We start from the raw sequence: 12,195 nt of genomic DNA on the forward strand, positions 1-12,195 counted from the left end.
TGGAAAATTCCACTGCTGCCCGATTCGCTTTTGCACTTAGCTAAGAGATGGCGCTTCAACAAAAACGTCTTTCACTTTCTGGCGAATTCGCCAGGTTTCTCAACACACGTAGGCAACCAGCAATACACGTTGCGACAATATAGGCAACCAGCAATACAGTTTAGCGCCATATTGCACCTTGACATTGTTGGTGTTAGAAGTGGGATTTAAGTGGATTTTGAGAAGATTTTACACCGGATTGGAGAATTTTATGGTTGGGACGAGAGAGCAAGCGAAGAAAATGGAGGAAGTAAGCGAATCAGACAATAGAATTTACTAGTAGATGGCATAAAGTTACCGATAATTTTAGAACTTTCCAGAAACACTCACCACAGCTATATAAAAGGAGCGCGTTCGGCAGTTGGGACAGTTTTGAAGTTTGATAATGCCGCGTTTTAAATTGTGAATTAATTGGCGAAGGTGCCAGAAAAGTTGGAGTAATAGTAGTTGCATAAATTGTGTTTTATAATCAGTATAAATTGTGTGTACAGAGTGAGAAAAAATAAATTCGTTAAGTATTTTATCGTGAGTTTAAATTAGTGGACCCACGGAATCCGTAACAATTAAAAGAGGTTCTAAAAAGAACAACGTTCGACTGCAAGGTCTGTTAGTAAACACTTTCAAGCGTGGAATAAATGTCTTAAAGTAACGTCAAAAACTTGTAATACAAAACTAAAGTGTCAAAACGAGTGGCTATGTCAGGAAATAAATAAATCAGTGCGGCAACTTGACATTTTCTACAGCAGAGCTACCACCTGAATCCCCAGCGCGAAATTGAAATTCCAGTTAGCCAGCGCGGCACCGAATATGTCCAGGGTTGGCAACAATGTATTTAAAAATTGCGCCTTCCATTATGTAACTAAAAGTTTAATTGATTTCAAATATAGTTGCGTACTATCATCCAGGGCTATTATTTATTAATATGTTCATAATAAGGATGATAAAAACCGATGACCTATACTGCTTCCTTATTCCTTCTAGCTAATAGAGAAAATTTCTAGTGCAAGGAAACTTGAATCTTCATTTTAACACAAATCTAACTATTCTTTTTTAGAGTGCCACGTCACAATCAAAACACGCTGCCAGATTCTTAAGACTTGCGATGGCAAGTATCATGGACATACTGAAGATCAAACCCTTTGTTGAAGTCTCTGTGGGCCAGTTGCTGTGGGGTTACGAAGACCCGCTTCTAAAGCTGGCCAAAGACGTTGTTCCGAAAGAACAGAAATTGCCCTACGAAGAATTTGGACTTATGTACAACGTAAGTGTTTGGTTTGGTTTGGTTTGGTTAAAACTTAGCTAGGAGAAATCAAATGCTCAAAATGCGTTTTAAAAATTAAAATGTGATTTTTTAAATGAATATTTTTTGCAGAAAAATGCCACCACGAGGGATACTATCACGTTATTCACCGGTGCCGATGACATCACTATGCACGGCCTCATCGACACTTTCAACGGAATGCACAAATTACCCCACTATACCGAGGAACGTTGCAACGACATTACCGCTTCCGATGGTTCAATATTCCCGCCACATTTGACGAAAAACAGCACGATTCACATTTTCGACAAGGACTTGTGTCGAAAACTTCCTTTGGTGTAAGTAACCATAATTTTTTTAGTTTTGAAAAGTCTCTACAGTCTTCACATAACGTTTTAAGAGTCTTAGGTATGACCATTTTAAAGCTAGATTAATAAACAATCTAAAAACGGTTTTCTGATATTTTTTTGCACATTTACACTATCAGACAAAAGTAGTTTTTAAAACTCGTCGATTTTCAAAAACTTTTTAAAACTCGTCGAATTTCAAAAACATCCAATTTATTTTATTATCAGGTGTTTATTTATAATGCGAACACAAATATTTTTGAAGGGACATAAATAAAGAAACCAACCTAAAATTTACCATACTTAGTAGTTATTTGCTTAAGATGAAAACTGCTGATATTCTGATTTCCATTTTTACTAAATATGCCACGCGGAAAATATTTGTCTGAGGATCTTCGCGAAAAATAATCAACGCATATCGGAATGGTGTACGGCAAATGAAATGTTTAATTTGCATAAGTCTGTCATTAGCCAAACGATTTCCAATTCCTTAAAGATTGTTAAAAAAAAGTGGTCGGCCGAGAAAAACAACGAAAAAAATTGATATGATAATTAAAAAAATCGCTTTAACTAATCCGCATAAATCGGCAAATCAAATTTTGAGTGAACTACCTGCTGACAATATAAGTTCTAAAACCGTCCAAAGAAGGCTAAGGGAAGCAGGATTATTTAGCAGAAAAAAGCCACTCATCAGTAAGAAGAACCAGAAGGCCCGACTTACTTTTGCAAAAAAAAATATTTGCACTGGTCGACGAATGACTGGAAATAGGTCCTGTTTTCAGATGAAAACAAATTTAGTATATTTGGATTCGATAGCAGATCGTGAATACATCGCCTAGAAAGGAAAAGATTTGATCCAAACTATACCAAGGCCACTGTAAAGCATGGTGGTGGATCTTGCATGGTGTGGGATGCTTCTCGGGCTATGGCATTGGACCACTGCATGTAATAGAAGGAACAATGGACGAAAGTGATGATTCCGTTTGCCGATGATAATTTGCCTTTAACCTGGATATTTCATCAAGATAATGAATCAATCAGCATAAATCGAAAGTCTTACATAAATGGTTTTTGTCTGAACAAATTACGGTTATGGACTTTCCTGCCCAAAGTCCAGACCTTAACTCCATTGAAAACCTGTGGGAGGAACTAGATCGCCGGGTAAGACGAAGTCACATTAGCAATAAGAACGATTTGATAAAAATTGTGAAAGAGGCCTGGAACTCCATTGAACCAGATACCATAAGAAATCTATTGGAGTCCATGCCAAGGTGATGATAATTTGCCTTTAACCTGGATATTTCACCAAGATAATGAATCAATCAGCATAAATCGAAAGTCTTACAAGATTGGTTTTTGTCTGAACAAATTACGGTTATGGACTTTCCTGCCCAAAGCCCAGACCTTAACTCCATTGAAAACCTGTGGGAGGAACTAGATCGCCGGGTAAGACGAAGTCACATTAGCAATAAGAAAGATTTGATAAGAATTGTGAAAGAGGCCTGGAATTCCATTGAACCAGATACCATAAGAAATCTATTGGCCTCCATGCCAAGGCGATGATAATTTGCCTTTAACCTGGATATTTCAGCAAGATAATGAATCAATCAGCATAAATCGAAAGTCTTACAAGAATGGCTTTTGTCTGAACAAATTAGGGTTATGGACTTTCCTGCCCAAAGTCCAGACCTTAACTCCATTGAAAACCTGTGGGAGGAACTAGATCGCCGGATAAGACGAAGTCACATTAGCAATAAGAAAGATTTGAAAAGAATTTTGAAAGAGGCCTGGAATTCCATTGAACCAGAGACCATAAGAAATCTATTGGACTCCATGCCAAAGCGATGTCGTGAAGTTATAGCTAATCACGGTTACTCTACCCATTATTGATTTTATTAGGTTAGCAACAACAATGTACTTGTAATTTTTATATTAATTTTTAGTTTCTCTATTTTTGTCCCTATAGTTTTTTTATTTAACTGAATAACATATTAAGTTTTTATGAGACATGTGATTATTTCATTTAAACAAGAAATATTTAAGTATCTTTACGTATCGCTCGCATGCTTTGCCGTTGATTTAGACTGTTTTGTTTTTTTAGGTTTGAAAAAGAAGTGATCGGTTCTAACGACGTACCAGCTTATAGGTACACCCCTCCGAAGAACGTATTTGCTAGTGTAGAGGAAAACCCAGATAACATGTGTTTTTGTCCTCAAGGACCTCCATGTGCACCATCGGGATTCTTCAACGTATCTCTGTGTCAATATGGTAACTATATTTTACATTAATTATATTAATATACATCTGTTACAAATGTAGTGATTCATATCATCATCATCATCATCATTATCATCATTTTCAGCTCATTCGACCATTTCCAATTATGAAGTAGCCTCCATCACATATCTGTAATGTATCTGGGCTCATTTTAGTCTATTGTTGGCTATGCGGGCCCAAGTTATCCCTGCTAATTTTCTAGAATCATGGTCCATCTCAGGTGTGGTCTTCTTTTAGGTCTCTTATTTCCTCGTGGGTACAATGCTATAATTTTTGGACATTGCCACTTCAGGGATTTGATTCTGTTGATGACATCCATTACCTGAGTCTTTTGTCGTTTCCACTCTATTCTTTTACGGCTCTTAGTTATTCGCAGCATATTTCGTTCTATTGAGCGCTGTGCGACCTGTCTTCTTCTTCTCGTCCGTTAACTCTCGAAAGAGTATGGTGACATCATGTCTCAATTGCTCGGATCTATCTTGAGCGACTATAGAGGCCTCTTGCAGGCCGTGACCAATAATTTCTTTGGTTTGGTCCACCCAGTGCGTCGGAGATCTTCCTCTTGGTCGTTTGCCATTAATCTTCTCTTCGATTATGATTTTTTCCAGTCCATCTGTTCTTCTCGAAATATGCCCGAACTACCTAAGGTATGACTGGTTTATTTTGGTTGAAAGTCTTTGTTAGTGTTAACTTTCAACTGCCTTAGAATTGATACGTTGCGCGTTGGTCCGATGTTCTGCTTTCGATGGCTTCGAAAGCATCTATTTTTCGTCTATTTGTAGTTTTCAGAGTCGGTCTCTGATGCATAAGTAGCGATAGGAAAGATCAATGTATTTACTAATTTTAATTTGTTGTGATGGGATATTGCTGAGTCTTTCCATATTCGTGTTAGTTTTAAGCTAGGTTGACACGGGTAGTGAAGCGCTATCGTGAGCTACGAAAGTACCAAAAAGCCATTCGTGAATAACGAAAATCGTCCAGCGATCGTAGGCTGTTTACACGGCAAACGTGCCCAGTCTTCTATAAAGTTCCTTTCGTGGAAGGTTGTACACTAAATGTGCCAAATATTACGACATTATAAGACGAGTGAAAATAATTAATTGTGGCATTCATGTCAATATCTCACAGAGTTGCCAATATTTACTATTTTACGTCTTTTCATCCGACATTTTTAATTTACTTGCGAGTTGCGAGTCATTGCTGTATATAAAAATTGAATTTATACTTTTTTAATTATGGTTTTGTTATGCATATGAAGTTAATTTTTATCATCATATACTAAACTATATTAAAAAAATGTAACAATTATACATTCGAACTTTTTTTGCAACAAAGATTATAATAGGATGTCAATCAATATTTTCTAATTTCTCAGCTTCCTCTGCGATTTCTTATTTACGATCGATTTGGTTCGTGAAATATCTAACACGTTTGATTTGCTTATTCATGATCATGGCGTCTTTCGTATTGATTCGTTTCTATTCTTCTTTCACGAATTTACTGTTGACATGAGGCGTGGTCCACGAAAGTGTGGGCCACGATTGTGCTTCACTGCCCGTGTCACGTAGCTTTATAGTCGAGGTACGAGCTATTGCTAGTCTGGGTTTGATTTTCTCGTCACAGCCTCCCTTGTTTGTTATGAGGGATCCGAGGTAATTGAACTTTTCAACCACCTCAAAACCATCAATCTCCCTAATGTTAGTAGGATTTCGGTCTATTATCATGCGTTTTCCTTTTGTTTAGCATAAGGCCATGTTCCGCACTGATCTTACTCAACCTTCTCATTATTTGAACAAGTTTTTTCTCAGAGCATGCAAGAATTAAGGTGTCATCGGCATACCTAAGGTTTGTGATCTTTTTTCCACCTATCGTTAGTCCGCCTCGCCAGCCCTGTAAGACTTTTCTCATTACGTACTCTCCATAGATGTTCAAGAGTATGGGTGATACTATACAACTTTGTCTTACACCACGTTTCGGACTAAAAGACTTAGAGAGAGCGTTGTTGACTTTGACTTTTCCGGAGCTGTCTTCGTAAAGATTTTTAAGTAGAAATATAACATGTTTTGGTACTCCGATGTTTTCTAACACCATCCACAGCTTCTTCCATTTTACACAATCAAAAGCCTTACTGTAGTCGACGAAGCATAAATACGTTTTAACATTAAATTCATATGCTTTTTCAATTATTTGCCTTACATTTAGGATCTGTTCTCTTGTTCCTTTTCCTGGTATAAACCCTGTTTTTTCGTCAGGGATCTGTGGGAGCAAAAAACGCTTTAAGCGGTCATTTATGATATGGAGTAGAATTTTGTAGTTTCCTTATAATGCCCGTTTAAAATGTCCAGGTTTCGCATACATAGGTCATAACTGGTAGTACACATTGGTCGAATGTTTTCTTCTTTAGATAAAGTGGTATTCTAGATTTGAATATGATTGAAGTTCTTCCTTAACTAACTTACTTCTTCTCTTGATTTCTGGTAGTAGAGATCCCGAACTTTGTATTAGTTGTCCCAAATACATATATTCTATATGATTGGGATATAATTTATATTTCTTTTTGTAGATTCTCCAATACTTCTTTCATTCCCCCACTTTTACCTGGCAAATGACAGCTATAGAACGGCAGTAGAAGGTATCTCACCACCCGATGAGGAGAAACACAAGTTCTTCATCGATGTACAACCCGTAAGTATTTTTAATAAAATAATCCGGAGTTTAACCATAGTTTTTTATTGCAAATAATTAATCTTCATACAATTTTATGACACCCGTATTTTTTTACTTCAATTTCATCCCATTTTTTTTAAAAATTAATCAATATTAAGAATTTCAAATTTACGCTTTTACAATCTCTGACGTCACCTATCAAAAGTGTCACGGTTTGCCACCAGGTACCAAGGTAAATAAAAACCGTTTTTCTAAATGTATTTTAAAGCAAATATAAAATTAATTGTAAAATAAAACTTAAGGAACTTACGTTAAAATGATCTTCACAGCAAAATCTCGTACTTTTTCTGACATATTGTTGTCTTGCCGCTTCAAACCTGGTTCTTCGACGGCTTTCATCCAAAGGAACAGTTATAAAAACTTTTTTTGGAGAGCCTTCAGAGTTGTTTAGACAGCCCTTCACAAAACAAACTTTAACACCCTTCATTAGAAAAATAATAAAGAGGGTACAATAAAACAAAATTGAAAACTCAAAGTATTTAACGCCAAACGCAAAATCCACAAAATACAAATCTAACCTCGAACCCTCGAACGCCTCGAACATCCGAACAACTTTGGTAGTGTTTAGTGCTTCGATAAAATGGCAGTAACCTGTTAAATATAAAAATTTAAGCTTTAATTTCTAGTAGTAAAAAATATAAAAGTAAATTTAATATTGGGCAATAAAGAATAATCCCACACAAAAACGTATTTTTTAACGATCTTAATAAAAATAAAAAAATCTAACGTGATTTTAAGATATATGGTGTAAATACGGTAGCAGAGAACTAGACACGCCATAATATTATTCTTCAGAGGCACGCGCCCTCTGTCAACTATTCAGTCAAATGCTGGTAGGTAACGTCACAATTTTCTACGCGTCATTTCAAACAAGTGAAATTTGTATTGAATCTGATTTATTATTTATTCCTCAATTGTAATTTCGTTGCATTTCTTTTTGTATTGAGGGAGTACTTTTTAATCGCTTCAATTGAATTTTATGTTAAAAATAACAAAAATTTACTATGGTTAAACACCGGATTAATTGGCATATTGGAAATATTAATTTTTTTATTTCAGTTGATGGGTACTTCGATGCGGGCCAAAGCAAGGATCCAGATAAATTTGGCAGTTTCTCAAGTGGTCGATATCAAACAAGTCGCTACCTTCCCTGACATCATTTTCCCTATCATGTGGTTTGAAGAGGTAAGCTAAACTTATTTAAAATATGTCCCTTATAGGTACACTATTTTAAATATTAGCACCGTACTTATATAATTTACAAACATTTGATATCAACAAATTGGTTTAATATAAAATAAAGCTGAACAGAATATGAACGGAAATACTCCACAAATTTGTTTTAGAATATGTTTGTAAAGAAGTAAAATATAAACGTGGATCAAAAGAAGTGTAATTCATATATAGACAAATTATGCAGCATATTTTGCATAATCCGATTACATTCTATGAGTATATAATTTTTTTAAAAGGATTTATAGAAATTTAAACTATGAAATATACAGATTGTTAACTGGACGGTTACTTATTGGGGAACAGATTGCCCATCTGCTGCCGACTCGTCCCGTCGCGCGTCGCGTCGTCTCTCGACGAGCGGGCCGAGGTTGCCATATTTCAACCATAAAGCTCTTGCCGCGAGTAATATCAAATTAACAACCTGTATAAGTTATGACAATTAAATATATCTATTTTGTTCATTAAATGATTTAATTTAACTATAATTTTGAATACCGCATATTAATAAAATTTGTTAAGAAATAATAACTTATTACAGTTGGGGGATGGAACCTTTGGTGTTACAGCAGCAAAATAAAACACTAAATCACCACAATATACCAAAACACTTTTACTTTTGCACTGGACGCGCGTTTCGCTAACCATATTAGCATCATCAGCAAATTATTAAAACTATATAACTCCGAAACTAAAATAACTCACAAAGCTTTTAATATACACATATGGCCAAAATTATTGCATGTATCGTTTAAAAATATCCAATTTGCGTGTTCCAATGCAAATTGTAGTCGGGCCTACCTATTTTTCTTAGAAATAAACGGCTTCCGGGCAGGTCTTCTGGCATTTAGTTGTGCCTGTTTCAGACGCCGTCTAATGGACCTAACAGATATTGAAATAAAGGGATATTCGTTCCTTATTTCCTCCGCAGTGCAAAATGGATTTCTAAGTGAATATCTTCTTATTATTTTATCTGTCGCCAAAGTTGTTTTTTTGTCTTCCGGGTTTGGGTATGCTGGCAGCTGTCCCACGATTTCTATACAAATTAATCTGTTTGCACACAACACTTTTATGTAAATTTAAGTGTCTAGCAATATCAATTTGTTTAATTCCCGAATGATACTTCTCAATTATGATTTTTTTTATTTGATCTGACAAATTTATCCCGCGCGGCATATTTTTAACGTACTGTGAACGCATTACCACGATCTAGACGCTTTAACAAGAGAATATCTCACAGAATGTTAAGAAGAAGATAAGGTTTCTCCACTTATGTCCGCTGGAATTTGTAAATAATTTTTTGCCTGCAAATTTATTCACAAAATAAGCAGTTTTTATATGGCTATACGAAGCAGATTAAATGCGAAATATTTTCTTGACATCCTATTCTGCAGAGAGTAAACTGTATTTTGACATAGTAAAAATATTAAAAGTTTCTCCACTTTTGGCCAGTACTGTATATGTCCAAAAATATAAAAAGAATCATATTAGGTCCAAAATAAAATAAAAATATCGTTATATGCAATAATTTTGGTAATGTGTGTATATTTAATTAAACAATATAACTTCTATTTTTTACTATTCTGTTTTATATTTGATATTTTTTTAGCTCTCTGAGTTTTTTTTTCACTTTGAATCCTTTTAGATTAGGTTGAAAAATTCATATTTACATGAATTTTTCAAGCCCGAACTAGTATCTGTTTTAAACATGGAAATATTCAAATTACGAATTACATGACTATTAATTCTTGTTTCATTTAACACAAATTCTCAATGAGTTTATACGAAGATTATTTAAAAAAATTCCGACACATCCGTGGTAGTATTTTTTATTTATTTCTGTTTTCAGGGATTGGATGGATTGCCGGAAGAAATGACAGGCCTAATGAAACTGGGCATTTCCGTTCCACCAGTGGCGCACGCGGCACTCTCCGGCATCCTGCTGGCAGTGGGCGCCATCTTGCTCATCGTGGCCATCTGGCGGCTGGTCAGAGGTGCCAACCGGCTCAGTTCGCTTCAACTAGCCCCGGGTCACGTGGGCCAGTCGACCAATAAGAACAAGGACAACGGCCTGGGCGGTATGCCCAAGTACTAACGACGCTGGAAGGCAGTAGTTTACTATATTTATTTGATTTTTGTTTTCATTTTTGACTGGTACTATTTTTTTCAAAAGCAAAAATTGTACGTACCTATTAGAAAAATCCGTCCTTTTTGCTCAAATTTTTTTATAATATGGTTATCTTTGTGTGAAGACGAAAAAAAAAATAAGAACAAGAATCGTTCTGTGATAGTTAACGATGTATATGTACGAATAATTGATGTACAGGGTGATTCACGACATTAGTAGGTTTGATGTTTATCATAGTTTTTTTTTGGAAAATTTAGATCTATCTACCTAAATTATTTTAAGCTTTACAGTGTTGCCGTTTTATTTAAAAAGGTAGTAGCGTCTTTCTTATTTTAAACGGTACACCCAGTATATTGTTATATTTTTGGAAACTTCTTTCATATTCCCCAAAATATCTCTATTATACTAACCTATACCTATCTCTAATAGTTTTTGAGATAAACAATAAAATATGTATAAAATTGACAGAAACACGATCTTGATTATCATAAATTTGGCGTATTGAAAGCTGCAATTTGGTTTGTAGATTAAGGAAAATCGACATATTAAAAAAAATCCTTCATAAACTTCTAATGTACCATGGTCGTGAATCACCCGGTATAAGTGACAATAAAGGGCACCTATACTATGGAGAATAATTTTATGGATGCCCATTTAACGAAAACTAACCTAAATTGATTTTTTTATTAAAGTATGGAAGGTCTAAAATAGTACGAAAATACTAAATTTTTAAAACTAGATAGACGTAAACTGTATGTTTCACGTTATATTTTATTATTAAATATTTTCATTTTGTTGTCAATTATTAAATTTTACCTACAACAAGCAGTTTTTATTTGACACCCTGTAGGTACTATATATATATTATACAGGTTTCTAAAAAATAGCCTTCCATATGCAAAGTACTTAATGCTAAAATAGAGGGTTGGTATTTTAAAAATATTTTGTACCAAAATATTTTTAAATTACTTGCCAAAAACAAGAGACAAAAATGTACAAAAGAATTTTAACAACGAAACAATAATAATTATTGAAGCTAAAATAAATATTTTTGGAAAGTTTATACTGGTTTTTAGCCTAGGACTAGGTGTAGGTAATATATTTTGTGTATTTTTTATGTTAGCAAGAGAAAAAGAACTATTGTAAATGTAAATAAATTTTTCTTCCAAAAAAATACTAACAAAAAATTGAAGAAATAGAAATAAAATTTTCGAGTGTTTTGAAACATATCCAATCATTTTATACTAACATTTTATGTTTGTGTGTATTCTAGTGACTGTACAATAAGCAATAGTGTAAGGAGTGTTTATATTTTTTTAGTTATAGGTAAATTTTCGTTTTGTATTATACTATGCCTAAAATAAATAGTTTATATCTTTTATTTTGTATTTTTGTTATTGAATATACGGCCTTTAAATTGTATAATGTGTTATAACTCAAGAAAGGAGGACACTAAAGTTTGTTAAATTATTTTTTATAATTATTACTTTTTATAAATTTTTTTTTAAATAAAAGATATTTTAAAAAGACGAAAATATAATTTTTCGGAATTAGTAACTGAACTCAGAATTCTATGATATAAAAGAAAGATTTATTTTTAATTTTTTTAATTTTAACATCGAGTATTTTAAAAAGAAAATACTAAATTGCAATTTTTTGTAATTTTAATTTTACTCCCATCAAATCTCATTAAAAGTGCTGTGTGATAAAGCAGTTCAGATTTTAATACATAAAAACGTTCAATTCTTTCTTCACTAATAGTAGTCTTTTATTAGAACCTTAAGTTTCAAATTCTACTTATATACACTACGGATCATAAACCCATAAACGCTATCCGTTCTGGTGATAAAAAAGCAAATATTTAATACTTTACTATCAGAATATAAACAAAAAAAAAATAAAAAAGTTGCAACCCCAGCCGGAATCGAATCACTGACCTTCGCTTCATAGGCAAAAGCTTTACGCGCCGAGCTAATGGAGACTTGCTCGGTTTTTATTCAATACTAGAATTTAAACCGCTAAGTAAAAAATAGAGGATCTTCTTTGGATGCGCAGTAGTAAACCCAACGTGTATCGGCAGCCAGACGGCCTGCACGCTCTGCCAGAGAGCATAATAAAAGATAATAATATATCAAAGAGCCAGACGTCTTAAAATACTTTCTCGAAAACGTTGCTAGCTCTTA

General features: G+C 34.1%; 1 protein-coding gene across 5 annotated transcripts in view; it reads left to right on the plus strand.

Annotated features, from left to right (window-relative positions):
* The window catches only part of LOC115888704 (scavenger receptor class B member 1), a 165,561-nt gene extending 155,012 nt beyond the window's left edge, over positions 1-10,549 (plus strand). For all 5 annotated transcript variants that reach the window (XM_030908503.1, XM_030908500.1, XM_030908502.1 and 2 more), the window contains 6 exons: positions 1,094-1,300; positions 1,412-1,638; positions 3,749-3,915; positions 6,488-6,609; positions 7,711-7,836; positions 9,734-10,549. In XM_030908503.1, coding sequence (XP_030764363.1) covers positions 1,094-1,300; positions 1,412-1,638; positions 3,749-3,915; positions 6,488-6,609; positions 7,711-7,836; positions 9,734-9,979 — 1,095 coding nt within the window. In that variant the 3' untranslated portion in view covers positions 9,980-10,549. The remainder of the gene's footprint in view (positions 1-1,093; positions 1,301-1,411; positions 1,639-3,748; positions 3,916-6,487; positions 6,610-7,710; positions 7,837-9,733) is intronic.
* Positions 10,550-12,195: the final 1,646 nt, after the last annotated feature.

The sequence above is a fragment of the Sitophilus oryzae genome, unplaced genomic scaffold (assembly GCF_002938485.1).
Source record: "Sitophilus oryzae breed Bouriz unplaced genomic scaffold, Soryzae_2.0 scaffold_806_pilon_pilon, whole genome shotgun sequence".
Lineage (NCBI taxonomy): Eukaryota > Metazoa > Arthropoda > Insecta > Coleoptera > Curculionidae > Sitophilus > Sitophilus oryzae.